General features: G+C 43.6%; 2 protein-coding genes across 24 annotated transcripts in view; both read left to right on the top strand.

Moving 5' to 3' along the window:
• calm2b (calmodulin 2b, (phosphorylase kinase, delta)) overlaps nt 1–15273 on the top strand; it is a 376281-nt gene that overhangs the window by 99379 nt on the left and 261629 nt on the right. The window lies entirely within an intron of this gene.
• Nucleotides 1–15273, top strand: part of nrxn1a (neurexin 1a) — a 204591-nt gene that overhangs the window by 75089 nt on the left and 114229 nt on the right. For 21 of the 23 annotated variants that reach the window (XM_077200870.1, XM_077200865.1, XM_077200874.1 and 18 more), the window contains 2 exons: nt 10783–11084; nt 13212–13373. In XM_077200870.1, coding sequence (XP_077056985.1) covers nt 10783–11084; nt 13212–13373 — 464 coding nt within the window. Of the gene's footprint in view, nt 1–10782; nt 11085–11961; nt 11986–13211; nt 13374–15273 lie in introns of all 23 variants that reach the window. The other 2 variants (XM_077200859.1, XM_077200880.1) reach the window with 1 other exon arrangement.

The raw sequence follows: 15273 nt of genomic DNA, 5'->3' as shown, positions 1-15273 counted from the left end.
TTTTTTTTGGCTTTCAGGTTTTACCAGTTATGATAAGACTTGAAATGTAACGACTATTATAACTGCATGTATGCATGACACTGATATTATGCATTTTAATGAATAAAGACAAAATGAATAATTTACTATAAATATTGTGTTATATTGTTAATATATATTGTCAACTGCGGTGTGCATAATGATGATGATGTAACGCTTTTTAATGAATGATGGTAAAAAAAAGTTTAATGAATTATGTATTAAATTACAACTAAGTTTTTAAAAGTAATCTTAAATGTAGTTTTTTTACGCCCTGCAGTGACTAACACTTTGCAGCTAATAGAGATATTCATGCTTTTTTTTTTTCGCAATAAAGCTCATTCCACAAACAATTCAGTCCTACTGTTCCTAGCGATACATCTCCAAATACAGAACATTTATTTACAAGACCAATGCTAATAATCCACAAGAAACTTATTAACGTAAGCTGTAACGAACTGTCATAAAACTTTGAACTGCGAGCACTGACGTCACTGCCATTACACGATATGCTGAGGTGTGTCGAATGATCCAAGTTAGCCATTACGCTTTCTTCAATGGTAAGAGATACAGATCCTCTGCTACAGGTATATGTGTTGGAGCAGGGTTGGAACTAAACTCTGTATGACTTTGGACCTCCAGGAACTGAGTATGACACCAATGGTTTAAAGGGGACCTATTATGCCCCTTTTCACAAGATGTAAAATAAGTCTCTGATGTCCCCAGAGTGTGTATGTGAAGTTTTAGCTCAAATTACCCAACAGATAATTTTTTACAGCATAATTTAAATTGTCACTTTTTGGGGCTCAGAAAAACGCACCGTTTTAGTGTATCCCTTGAAATGCAAATGAGCAGCTGCTGCCGGCCCAGAGTGCGGAGCCTCATGAGCTCGCACTTCAGGACAATCTCATCTCATGGAATGATAATATCAAAACATAAACTCTCAGTAGCCATGTTCAGTTAATTTCGACCCGGAGTCAGACAATAATGCCCACAGAGCCAGATAATATATGCTTTTATGTAGATAGAACAGGTATAGTCTAGTTTAATTACGGTTATAACTTATTTTTCCATCTTGCTTTTATCAACTATTAGTACAAGCCTGTTGGAGTGGACCGCGTCTGAATGTTGGCCAAAAATATACTGATGAGTTCAATAAAGTTTATTGTACATCACACAAAAGATGAAGCGTCAATTTTACTCCAGAAAATCAATAAGAAAATATCCCTCTTAAATCTGTAAGAGCTGAATAAACACTGTATAAGAAGTCCGCATTGAAGTCTTATCCATAAACTTTCATACACAGCGAAGTACAAAAAACACTCGTTACAACTAACAGTAAACAAATATTATACACACCTTTTCAGGGGGTGCTTAATAAACTGGTAAACTGTATATCCGTAAAACGTACTCGGTTACTAACGTAACCTCTGTTCTCTCTAGATAGGGAACGAGTACTCCGTAATATCTTATGCTATGGGGAAAACCTCTTTTCCACGAGATATTGAAGCCAAAAATTATCCTTAATTTTGTAACGTAAACGTAAAACGCTGTGCGGCAGCATGCAGACATAGGCAAGACGCGCCTATTGGCTGCCCTGCGGCAACAGCAGCAGCCTACTGAGAGAGGCCCTGCGTGATGTGATACCCAATGGGGGCGCTTCGCGCCCATTTCGTCACGTCCCACCAGAATAGGCATGGCCTTGGCCTATAAATACGCTCGACAGGCTGATACAAACTGGTTTTCATCACTGAAGCAAACCAGCGCTGTTGTATGCACAGCAAGATACGCAGTACTCGTTCCCTCTCTAGAGAGAACTGAGGATACGTTAGTAACCGAGTACGTTCTCTTACGAGAGTATCTCTCGTACTGCGTAATATCTTACGCTATGGGGAACACAATGCAACACGCCGTGCGTACTGGGATCCGACACCAAAGTCCCAAGGGCAGTAGCCTGGGGCTCATATAGTGCATAATCACCGTAGACTCACAGAGAGTCGGAGAAGAGAGACTACAAGAATCATTCCCCATGAAATACCATCCCACAGGAGCTAGTTATGTTAACAGTGTTTCACGCAGACAGGGTGAACGTGTTAAGCCGGAACTGGGTATAAGGAAGGGTTATTCAACACCCATGGAGCTGTTCTATCGATCAGTGAGCGATTCACAAGCAAAACTCAGTATTTTGCGCTGGCGCAGAGGGGCAGATAGTACTGAATTCTAGACCGACAGCAGCTTGGCCTGTAAGGCGGGAACCTCTAGGTTATAAAACCTTATAAATGTAGACGGCGAGGCCCAGCCTGCCGCCATACAGATATCTTGCAAGGAAATCCCGCTAGACCACGCCCACGATGAGGCCACGCCCCTCGTGGAGTGCGCTCTGACACCCAAAGGACACTGCAGGCCCTTAGAAGTGTAAGCCAGCGCTATGGCATCGACTATCCATCTGGATAGGATCTGTTTTGATGCGGCCAGTTCCTTTGGAGCGTCCGCCAAACAAAACGAAGAGCTGCTCAGTCTGTCTGAAGACAGACGAACGGGACACATAAGCTCTCAGTGCCCTAACAGGGCAGAGGAGACTCACATCCTCCTCCTCATCATGAAAGTGGAGGGCGCACAGGGAAATAACCTGGGCCCTGAACGGTGTGTTGAGGGATTTGGGCACGTACCCATGCCTTGGTTTGAGTATGACTTTTGAGTCATTAGGCCCAAACTCCGTGCATGACACGTTTACTGAAAAGGCTTGCAAGTCCCCTACGCGCTTCACTGAAGCGAGAGCCATAAGGAATACCGTTTTGAGAGACAGATGTTTCATGTCTGACAAATGGATTGGCTCGAATGGGGCACCTTTCATGGCTTCAAAAACCGTAGAAAGGTCCCACATAGGGACTTAGGGGGGTCTGGGAGGATTCAGCCTCCGAACTCCCCTGAGGAATCGCACGACCAGGTCGTTTTTCCCCAGTGACTGGCCAGACGTCGGTTTTGCAAACGCCGCTATGGCCGCCACGTATACTTTGAGCGTGGATGGGGTTCTGCCATTATCCAGCAGCTCCTGAAGGAAGGATAGCACTTCCGTAACCTCGCAGTCTGCGGGTGAAAAGCCTTGAGCTTGACACCAGGCAGAGAACACGACCACTTTGAGCAATAGAGCCGTCTAGTAGACGGGCCTCTAGCCTGCGTGATTGTGTTTAACACTCCCTCTTGGAGGTTAGCGGGTACCCGTTGATGGCCCATGCATGTAGGGATCATACATCCGGGCGAGGATGCCAAATTCGAGCCCTTTGCCTGAGAGAGGAGGTCTCTCCTCACCTGTATCAGCCACGGGGCAGTGCTGAGTCAGCCGCATCAGGACTGGGAACCAATTCTGGTTCGTCCAGAGCGGAGCCACGAGCAGCACATCCCTGCTCTTGGAGAAAAAGTTTGGAGAGTGAGCGTTTTCTTGGGACGCGAACAAGTCCACCTGCGCTCTGCCGAATGTCTCCCACAGCAGTTGGATCGTCTGCGGTAGAGGATGACACGGGAGTGGATTTTCACTCCTGTCCCGTCCCACTCCCATAGAAAGAAATCTTGTCCCGTCCCACTCCCAGACCAAAGTTTAAAAAATAATCCCATCCCATCCCGCTCCTGGTAAATTGACTCCCAATCCCATCCCGCTCCTGTTTAAACTGACTCCCGCTCCTGTACCGCTCCCATATACGGCAATTTTCGCTTGATGAACGAAGCGATGCTTGCCTGATTCTTTCCCGAATTTGCCTTGCAAGTGTGCTTCTTCAGACCGCTCGTCCCTGAATCACTTGCGTACTTGACTAAGACTAAGCATGTCTTACAAGCAGCGTACATTGTGCTATCACCGTCACATTCTACTCTCATAAACTTAATTAATATTTCAGACTTTCCGACCAGTTCTGTGAACTTAATAGACATGTCATTACTTCTGACTTTGCGCTGTAAATCATTTTTTGCCACATCGACTTCTCCGCGGCTGTTAGCTCCCTCCATCACTGCTCTTTGAATTTCGGCGGTAAGCCGTGACAAAAAGCACTGATGGCTTCTGGGACGGCTGGGTCGTGTAGTTATTTTTTAATTGCGTTACATTGTAGGCGTATTAAAAGGAAACTACAAAATGATGCATTTACTTTTTTCTTTTTTTGTCGTCTTTGCTATTGGTTGATTCCCGCTCCCGTCTGCTCCCGTTAACCATTTATCCTGCACCGTCCAAATCCCGTGATTGATAGCAAAGATGACTCCCATCCTGCAGGAATCCCACGGGAATCCCGTGACCCGTGGGATTCCCGAAAAAATGTCAGCCTCTAGTCTGCGGGTGCAGCGACCATTCCCCTGCTGGGACATTGTTTCTGGACAGACAGTCTGGTCCCAGATTCAGGCGCCAAGGCACATGCGCTGCTTTCAGTGAAAGCAGGTTGTGCTGAGCCCAGACCAGGAGGCATTCCGTCAGCCTGTAAAGGTTTCGGGACCTGACGCCACCCTGGCGATTTATGTATACCACCACTGACATGTTGTCCGACCGGACTAAGACGTGGCGGCCTTTTATCTGGGGACAAACGCGCTGTAGCGCGTTGTCGACTGCCAGCATTTCCAGACAGAAAATGTCTGTCAAAGAACGGTCTGCCCTCGAGCAGCCCCATCCCGAGGTTGAGGCGTCCGTGGACACCACCGTCACACTCAAGGGAGTCCCCAGACTCACGCCTGACTGACACCATTCGGCTATTTTCCAAGGTTCAAGAGCCAAAACCCATTTCATGTCGACCCTGAGGCGAAACAGACCAGAGGTCCATGCCCGGGGTGGAACTCGCGCTTTCAGCCATAACTGCAGTGGGCGTATGCGAAGCAGGCCCAGCTGAAGTACCGAAGATGCCGAGGCCATGAGGCCCAGCATTTTCCTGGTTGTCAGCATTCTGAACTGGCGCTTCATAAGCACTCTGTTCAACTGTCGCAGATCTAGAATGGGTCTGAGACCCCCGTCTTTTTTCGGTACCAGAAAATATCGGCTGTATAGCCCCCCATCGCTCTGAGCCTGAGATAAACGTTCTATGGCCCCTTTGCTCAGCAGTTTTGCTATTTCGGCTCGAAGTAGATGAGACTTCATTGTTTACCGTGGTTTTGACTCGCGCCGTGTAACGGCGGGGATGTCGAGCGAACTGTAGCGAATAGCCTCTTTTTATAGTGTTCAACACCCATTCTGATACCCCTGTAAGCTTTGCCCACGCCTCTGCGTGAATAGCTAGAGGTAGAATGAAATCCGGGCTCTGGCCGCGGCATAGCGGCGGCCGCAGAGCTTCGGTGTGCTGAGACATAAACACTGTGTTTACAGTGTGCGAGGCGGGAGGCGCGCCGATCACCGCGGGCAGCCTGGTCGTGCTCGAATTCTCTATGACAGATTGTGGAGAGAGAGCGAGCGGGACAAACCCTGAGACGTGGGCATTCTTACAACACTCATTACACCATCGGCCGTAGCCGGAATACCAGAAAAAACACTCTTTTTTGGGATTTATCTGGGTCGCCGTAAAAATGGCGTTTGTGTGCAGGCAAGCGGGCTGTGGTACCGGCTTGTTTACTGCGAAATACACTGGAACAGTCACATTGTTTGGAACTGAACGAGCGAGAAGTTTCGGTGGAGTCGGGCAACGGCGAGACTTAAACACTGTGGGTCTTAGCTGACTGTATTTGTGTTGGTTTCGTTTTACAGAAACCGTGGTACATGCAGTGTGTAGTGTTTGTGGGCACTGGGTTGTGGGCACATTCACTACATTGTCGACCTAATTTGTGTGAACCCTGCACTGTGGCGGGCTGTGTTTGTGTAGAAATGAACACTGGGCTGTGGGCATTTTTATTACACTCATAACACCATCGGCTGTGGCCGGAATACCAGAAAATACACTGCTTATATGACTTTTCTGGGTCGCCGTGGAAACGGCATTTGTGTGCAGGCAAGCGGGCCATGGTACCGGCTTGTTTACTTCAAAATACACTGGAACAGTCGCATTTTCTGGAACTGAACGAGCAAAAGTCCGGTGGAAGTCTGGCCGCGGCGAGACTTTTTTTTTTTTTTTTCTGCTGCGAGAGCTGGGATCGAACACGGGTCTCTCGTGCAGATAAGAAAGCGTCATCACAGTTTTGTGTGTGTGTTGGCGTTTGTTTGCAGGCGTGCGTGCTATACAACAGGCTCATTACTGCAATATTGACATTTTCAGCCGCTCAGACTACGAGGAGCTGAGAAATGTTTGAGAAATGGAGATTGGTCCGGCCTCGGCGGGACCAAAACACACTATTTCCTCATTTCGCCGGTGACGCATGTCCACGGGGGGCTGGGTAGCTTTCTTGTAACGTAAAGAAAGCTAGCCGCACCGCGGTTTTGATGCTGGCCCGTTTCCCTGACGACTCTCGGGCAGAGGGGGGAGGTCCACAGAGCTCGCCCAATCCTCACTGTCCGACGCCAGGATAGAGCAGCTGGCCTTCTCTACAGATGCAGCTATCTCGTCGTCATTAACGGCGGAAGCGTCGGCGCGCGGCGGCCGTTATCCGTCAGTGAGCGACTCGAGTGAAGCTGGTGAAGCTGGCGGGCGAACCGGCGAGCTTTCACGGGCTGGAGAAGGCTCGGGGACCCGCTGAGTACGGCGCTTTTACGGCGCGGCACTACAGCGGGTGGAAGGGCAGGCTCTGAGAAGGATGCCTGGCGAGTCCTCAGAGTCACCATGGGCATCAGCTCGTAATGAGGGCAAAGCGCGAGAGCCGCGTTATCCTCACCCAGGCAGGAAGCGCAGATGACGGTCCCCGTCGCTGAGTGTGTCTCGGCATGAGCCGCAGGATCTTTGCATCTTTAAAAAGACGCAGCTCTTTTAGGAGAGAGAGAGATATGCAGTGAGAGTGTGAGTAGCAGCGGCGAACACACACTCTTAGCAATGAAAGGATATAGACGCCGGAAAGCGTAGCAGGTACGCCGGCTGAAGGCGGCGAGGTGAAGGCCAGCGGCTTCAGGCTTGAAGGCTTGTCCCGCAGAAGGCTTTCTGTCAACAGCGCGGCTTCTCACTCCGGATCCAGCGATGCAGTAGTGCTTCGCTGAAGAGATGAAAATCAGTTTGTATCAGCCTGTCGAGCTTATTTATAGGCCAAGGCCACGCCTATTCTGGCGGGACGTGACGAAATGGGCGCGAAGCGCCCCCATTGGGTATCACGTCATGCAGGGCCTCTCTCGATAGGCTGCTGCTGTTGCCGCAGGGCAGCCAATAGGCGCGCGAGCCATCTTGGCTATGTCTGCATGCTGCCGCACAGCGTTTTACATTAATTCAAAATTAAGGCTAATTTTTGGCTTCAATATCTCGTGGAAAAGAGGTTTTCCCCATAGCGTAAGATATTACGCAGTACGAGAGATACTCTCGTAAGAGAACAACTCCTATGAACTTAAATAAAGTGTGCGCTCTCACTTTCATTTCTGCCACTATCAATAACGTTAGGCCTATCGCTCCAGTAAATAAATAGAGCTATGTGGATTAATACATCCAGCTACACAACACCGACAAGGCTTGGGAGACATTCTCGACAGTGCAGCAATGGCGGATGTGTACAACTCACTGTGACCTCGATCAGGGTGGTTCAAAGTTAAAACGGCAGTGTCTGTCAACACTCGTGGGCGGGGCCTGTGGCTTTAGTGATGTCACTAAAGCCGCATTCTGAAAACAGGTCGTTGGGAGACACCGCTTATGATTTATGGGGATTTTTAAAAAAAAGGAGTGGATGGATATTTATCACTGCTGGGTGGTTGTGTACGCACACTGCCATCACACATTTATGTCCAAACACCATGCAAAAGTGAATTTTGCATAATAGGTCCCTTTTAAATCAATCCAAAAATCTATTTTCTCATAGTTTACATTTCTCATCACCTCTTTCTTTAAAGACTAAATGGTTTGTTTGAAGATTCAAATTCAGTTCTGATTCTGTATGAAAGGTAATATTTGAAAAAAGGCAAAATAGGGACACTTTAACACTGACTGAATAGGAAAATTTACAATTTTCTAAATGTATAAACATCAGAAGTATGCTGCTGCTTTAAAATATGGCAGAAGGCAGCTAAACCAAATTAGTAGTGCTAAAATAGCAGATCAGGGCTGAGACAATGATATCAGCTACATATTTGTTTGTGTACATCATAAATTCACTGTTTGTGTTAACAGAGAAAGCTGAATTATTCCAAAAGGAATCAGCCATCACAAATGGCATGTATCTTCAAATGCTATGTCGGCAGGTTGATAGACAATTTAAACCGCAGTTGATTTCATAGATTGTACAATGAGCTTTCAAAGAAAAAAAATGGTATGCTCTTTTGGGCCATATCTCTTACATATTATATTACATATACACATATATATATTACATATCTCTTACACAAATAGCATTGTGCAAAATGGAAGTAATGTGCTGTTTTATAAGGGTAAATTGAATGAGCAGTGGCGGTTAGAGAAAATAGCTGTTACCCAGGTTGGCGTAATTAGACACTGTCAAAAATGAATGATAACAACAGGTTGGATATGGCTTAAAACAGAAACAGAAAATACGTATGATGTTATGTATGATGTATGCATATTTATGATGACATATATTTTAATGCTGCATTTAATCAAGCCTTCCTGGTTATTTGCTCTTGAAGATTTTATTTCCTGTAAGAGTTTTTGCAGAGAAAAAATCTGATTGGAGATGGGACAGCAGTCACAACGGAGACGAATTGAGATGAAAGACTCATAACACACTCTGTTACTGGCATTTGAATTGGGATTTAAAGGCCATTTTGTGGTTATTCTGGGCATCCAATATATATACTGTGTGAAATGTTGTGTGTATGGCCCAGTGTGTTTGTGTGTTGATGCAAAAGCCTGTTTTGCTGGTGCAACTGTGGGCGCCTTCCTGCACTGAGTCACATTATAGCTGACTCAGTGGTATATGGAAGAGGTGGAAGAGAGCCAGATACAGCACCACCCTTTGGCTCTTTGTGCACAAACACACACACACACACACACACACACACACACACACACACACACACACACACACACACACACACACACACACACACACACACACACACACACACACACACTTCATCAGCCGAGGCAAAAAGCTTATTTAACTCGCAGTGGACACAGGAAGGGTGATGAAGGATGGAGAAAAAGATGGAGTAAATGAGCCTTGTTGATATCTCCAGGGTTTATCTTAAGAATATTCCAGACAATTCCAGAACAAATGAGCTGGTCTTATGGTGTTTTAGGTTAATTGTGTTGCAGATTCCTGGATTTATGTTAATTTGGTTGAGTCTTGCTGTAAATTGCCTGTTAAAGTCATTAATATTCCTGATGAGAAGTAGACTCAGCTCTGCTCTGTAATAATATAATTGTATTTACCGGTAAGAAGGTAGCTGTGGAGATAGGACTTCACACTTTATTAATGGGCGCCTCTTCAGTTAATATTTTAACCAAGTTCCCAAAATACTCTCAGATCTGTGTGACAGTCGAAGCTGTTTGCGCAAATGGGAAGAGGAGTGAGAGTGTGCGTGCCTGGGTTCTGTGCCAGCACGCTTACAGTAATGGGTCTCGCTGACTGATTTGGTAATTATGTCCTGATATGTGTGGCTGCTTTATTTATGGTCACCATTATCAAAGACCTTGGTTCTCATTTATGAGCAAGATGGCTCTGACCTCAATCTCAGGTGTGTGTGTGCGGGCATACTGACAGCAACCAATCACTCTCAGATTGACTGTGGTGAGTTTCTACAACGTTTGACCCCTTTAGTATGACTTTTGACTGGTTTTTGGCTTTATACAGGTAGGTAATTTGAAAATAGCAAGTCTTGTGTCCAGTAAGCGTGGTAGGCAGTAGATGGACGGTAAGTTATCTGCTCTGTATTATCATGGGATGGAGGGCCAATGCCCTATAAATGCATCCACAACAAAGAAACACTTTGACATGCTTTTTTTGTGCTTGGTATTAATGTTTGTATATGGTTTTTGAAAAAAAGAAAAATACTCATATACCATTTTTCAAGAAAGGTTTAATTTGAATGACTCTAAAAATGCCATGTGGTATTTTTATTTCATTATTATTGTAAATGTCATGAATATCAAGGTTTTGTGTAGTCGCACCGCATGGCATTTTACAACCTGAACTAACCTTGCCTTGTAATAAAAAGTTCAAGGTATCTGATATTTTAAGAGACTTGATCTAGACACACAATCATGGTGGTCTGCAGGAGTCCCCTCTATGATGTCATTTCCTTTTTTCTTGCATGTTGGTTGGACCACATTACTGTTGATTTGGTGGACAGGTTTTCAATGTTAGTTTTTCTCTCTCTAAGAAATAGTGATAAAGGATTATGACAAACTAGTTTAGTTTTTCTTTTAAATAAGGTTTTAATAAAATATCTACTGATACTCCCTTATATATATATATTTTTTTTTACTTTACTTTATTCCCCCCACCCCCTCCCAAAACATTTTTATTTATAACAGGTTTGATCAATCCTTCATTATAGTTATAAATTGCATTTTAACGTATTTTTTAATACATTGATAGATAGGGCAAAAAAGCATCATGTCACTTACCCCTATATTTGCTCATCTTTCCAATTAAACTTTTATATTGCATTGCATTGCATTGCCTTTCTAGTTTGCTATTAATGCAGCTGAACAACCTCTTTTAATGCAAATATCTGGTCTGCTCCTGGCTTACCTGCTTTGTTTCTCCATGTTCTTACAGAGAGAGAAGAGTATGTGGCCACCTTCAAGGGTTCAGAGTATTTCTGTTACGACCTGTCCCCAAACCCCATCCAGAGCAGTAGCGATGAGATTACCCTCTCCTTCAAGACCCTGCAGCGCAATGGACTGATGCTCCACACCGGAAAGTCTGCAGACTACGTCAACCTGGCGCTGAAGAATGGTGCCGTCTCGCTGGTCATCAACCTGGGCTCTGGGGCCTTCGAGGCCCTGGTGGAGCCCGTCAATGGGAAATTTAATGACAATGCCTGGCATGATGTGAAGGTTACCAGGAACCTTCGTCAGGTAACCGCGCAGAAAAGGCAGAGGTCGAGATTGGATACATTCAGATTCAGATTAGTAGCATCAAACTAACCCTCGGAATAGATTTAACCGAAACACTTTAACCAAGACATGCATCCATTTAAAATAGTTTACGTTTCCATATTATGTGTTTGAAAGTTGCTACTAAAAGTCCACTACTACAGAGAAAGTTCTAGGCTTTTGATGCACTTTTAGCATTTTAAATAAGCTTAATTTATGTAGCATAGAGAAGAGTTAATGTAAAAAGACACTCCTGATACCAGCCATTAATTCAGCTTTTAGACATGAGTGAGCGTACCCTTAACACTGTTCCCCCTGACTAATATTTGAATTCAACCTCAGACGCTACGGCATCCATATTTTACCTGTCACTATTTGATAGTGCCACCTCTCACTACATTACATGAGTGCATCATCTGTCAACGCAGAACCCCTTTGAAGTGTCAAGACTTGGATAAGATCCGAGATGTGTGGCACGAAGTTGGATAGGACAGGCAGTAAACATAAAAAGCTCAGTGGTGTGTTCTGTCACCAGTAAAGTTAGCGGAGTGCCAGGAATAGGAAGAGACAGTGTTTGGAACAGAGTAGACTAGATGCGTCCCAGAGGAACTCCACGGTGCAGATCTCTTCTGCTTCTCCTTTCCTTCTCTTCTTTTGCCCTTTTTAAATGTTTACTAACCTGCTTTTGGGGAAAGAAACTAACCTTTCATCCATGGAATGTGTCATTTACTAACCTGTTACCTCTTACTAACGTGCAACGCTGATGTACTAACCTTGGCAAGAGACCATCTTTTTTGATTAAGGAACGGTGTTCTGTTCACAGTTTTTTAATTTCCTTTCTCCCCCCTTTTCCACAAAGCACTCAGGCATTGGACACGCTATGGTAAACAAACTACATTGTTCGGTAGATATCATTCTAATTGTTTCTTAGTTTGGGTTTGCCGTGTGTCTATTTTCCTTTTTTTGAATCGTAGACATCAATACTAAACAAAAAAAGGGGGAAAATGCGGTTGGTACTCTTTACGCTTACTTCCCCTGCCCTGCCCAAATTCCCCATTTCTTTTTCTTCTCATTAGTTCGGTTTCCTCAGCTCTTTCTGTCCCGTTCATCTTTATCGTTTTTTTTTAGGTTATCTTGCATCTTTTCCTTCTTTGGGTTCTTTTGCATAAGGTTTTGCTCACCGATCGGTCTCGGCTGGCTGGCTCTGAGCCTTTTCATTGGTCCAGCTAGCTTTGAGGCCTGTTGTTCAGCATGGTGTGCATTCTGGCCACCCCGTGTACTAACACCTCTGTTTCATCAGTACATTTAAGGCTGGCATGGGTGGCCAGTCATCTCGTCTGTTGTAGTATTTGCTTGCTTCTTCATGTGAACACGCTTATGCATGCAGACACCTCTGCTGTGATTGGTCTCATGAGCTTCTTCGTATTTGTGTACTTTTCCCTCCCCTTCTCTCTGTACTCATTCCTGTGCAATCTAATCTGTGAGAAGAATTATTCTCTCTAACCAACCATTGTTTGCATGTGGAGAGGGAGGGATAATGAAGCATGCATCCATTCAACTAAATCTGTGAGAGATGTGCCTCTAATTGCCTGTGCTTTCATTTCTAACCTCTTAGCACGCCGTGTTCTTTGTTTTTACCTCATATAAATACATTGAAAACTGCTGAAACTACTCACACGCACTGGATTCAAGCGATACTAACTCTCAGAAACACACATACTACTAACACCATTTTTGTGTCTGCTGATTTATTTTTTGTGCTCTATTAGTGGCACCACTAACATTGATCATGGGCTAATGTGCCGCAGACTTCCTCAGCTCACCTAAGGCATACTAGAATTTTACACCAAAAACGTAAATCTAGAAGGACAAAAAAAAAAAGTCAAATAATAAATAAATAAGATTTTCCTGAAACAGACATGAAAATGGGTTCACATTAAACCAATAAAAAGAGAAAAGCAATAAATAAATACATAAATAAGAAGTATTAAAGACAAAAACAAAACAAAACCAAGCATCCAAATCCTTAAGAGGGGGACCAAAGCCCTGTAACAGCATTCAAGTTATATGTGAGTATAGCGTGTCCTTTCCCTGTGCTTTGTTGTCTAGGTTACAATATCCGTGGATGGAATTCTGACCACCACTGGATATACACAAGAGGACTACACCATGCTAGGCTCGGACGACTTTTTCTATGTCGGGGGTAGTCCCAGCACTGCGGATCTGCCCGGATCCCCCGTTAGCAACAACTTTATGGGCTGCCTGAAAGAGGTAAGTGCCCTGAAAATTGCTACTTAAAAAAACCTCTTTCCACCCAGAAGTCTCCCAGTAATTTAATTACCTTCAATTGATACTGTATTACATTTATTCATTTACATTTTGAATGATAGAAAGATATGACCTTATTGCACTAGTTTTATTTTATAGGAAGTATACAGTATACATTTATATGTATATGTATATATATTGAATGAAAAAAGAGAGATGCGTCCTTACATTTGAACAGTAGTGTGTGTGTGTTTAGGGAGTAATCTATATTGGCTGATTGTCTAAAAACAGCCGATGATCAGGGCCGATTATATCCAGTTAATCAAAAGGGAGCAGAAAAACGTGTCAGACTGACACATATGTGTGAATAAAAAGTCTGTTGTGTTGAATTTAAGGCTGTGGAAGTTAATGCAACAATAACATCATATAACAACGCGTAAACAAAAAATAACGATGTTAGAGCAGGCTCTATTTGACCCTACGCATCTCCCGTAGTTCAAGCCAGGGTTGCCAGGTTCGCGTTTTCTCCCTACACCAAACATTATTTGTAGCGCTTTCCATCCAGTAATCACAAAGAGCGTTGTGCTTTGTTACTTCTGATAATAAACAAAGTCTCATCTTTCAAATTCTGTCCATTTTATCACAAAATGAAAATTTGACACTCTTAAATGTGAATTTACAGATCTGTGTAGTGCTTCAGTTCAAGAGCCAGCGCAATTCTTTGCTTCCACTTAAATATAATTTATGCAGTTGTGGTCAGAATTAATGGCACCTCTGGTAAATATGATCAAAATGCCTGTAAAAAATAAATCTGCATTGTTTATCCTTTTGATCTTTCATTCAAAAAAATTGCAAAAAAGGATAAAATGGACCCCATGCCTACGGTTAAATATACTGCTGGATCTTATATGTTGTGGGCCTATTTTTTTGCTGGAGGTCCTGGACATCTTGTTCAGATACATTATACATATTATGGATTCTAGCAAATACCAACAGATAAAAAATCAAAACCTGACTGCCTCTTCTAGAAATCTTATAATGGGCCGTGGTTGGATCTTCCATCAGGAAAACGGTCCAAAACAAACATCAAAATCATTACAAAAATGGGTAACTGAGCACAAAATGAAGCTTCTTCCATGACCGTCCCTGTCCCCTAAACTGAACCCTATAGAAAATGAGTGGGGTGAACTGAAGAGAAGAAGCACCAACATGTACTTGTGAATCTGAAGGATCTGGAGAGATTCTGTATGGAGGAATGGTCTCTGATCTCTTGTCTCTGATCAAACTCATCAGGCATTATGTGAGGTTCGATTTTTGCGATTTTTTTTAATGAAAGATCAAAAGGATAAACAATGCAGATTTATTTTTTACAGCCATTTTTGATCATAATTACCAGGGGTGCAATTAATTCTGACCACAACTGTATAATAATTAATACAAGCACAAGCAAAAAGCATGCATGAACATCAAAACATTTGTTTAAAGATACTGTACAATTTTCCTCATTTGAAACACTGAACGATTACATGAGACATGATACATTTCGGTAAGATTCAATGAAACAACTTTTGAACAACCAACAACAACTTAATGTTGCATTTACCTTAGGAAAGTTATTTAATGTTCACAGTTCATTAGTTAGTTACAGTTGTGTTCAAAAAAAAAAAAAAAAATCTGTACACAACACAGTTGTGTATCAAATAAAGAACCAAGATGTTGCTCGCTTACTCTTGTGTTTAGGGTCGTTGTCTTGTTGAAAGACCCATTTCAGGGGCATTTCTTCTTAGGCATAGGGCAACAATCTCTTTTTATTTTAAGTATTTTAATGTATTCAAACTGATCAATGATCCCTGGTTTGAGATAAATAGGTCCAACACTATAGTATGAAAAACATCCTCATACC

The sequence above is a fragment of the Siphateles boraxobius genome, unplaced genomic scaffold (assembly GCF_051911475.1).
Source record: "Siphateles boraxobius isolate OS27281-9 unplaced genomic scaffold, OSU_SipBor_1 46, whole genome shotgun sequence".
In the NCBI taxonomy this organism is placed as follows: domain Eukaryota; kingdom Metazoa; phylum Chordata; class Actinopteri; order Cypriniformes; family Leuciscidae; genus Siphateles; species Siphateles boraxobius.
This window is presented reverse-complemented; position numbering and strand designations above follow the sequence as displayed.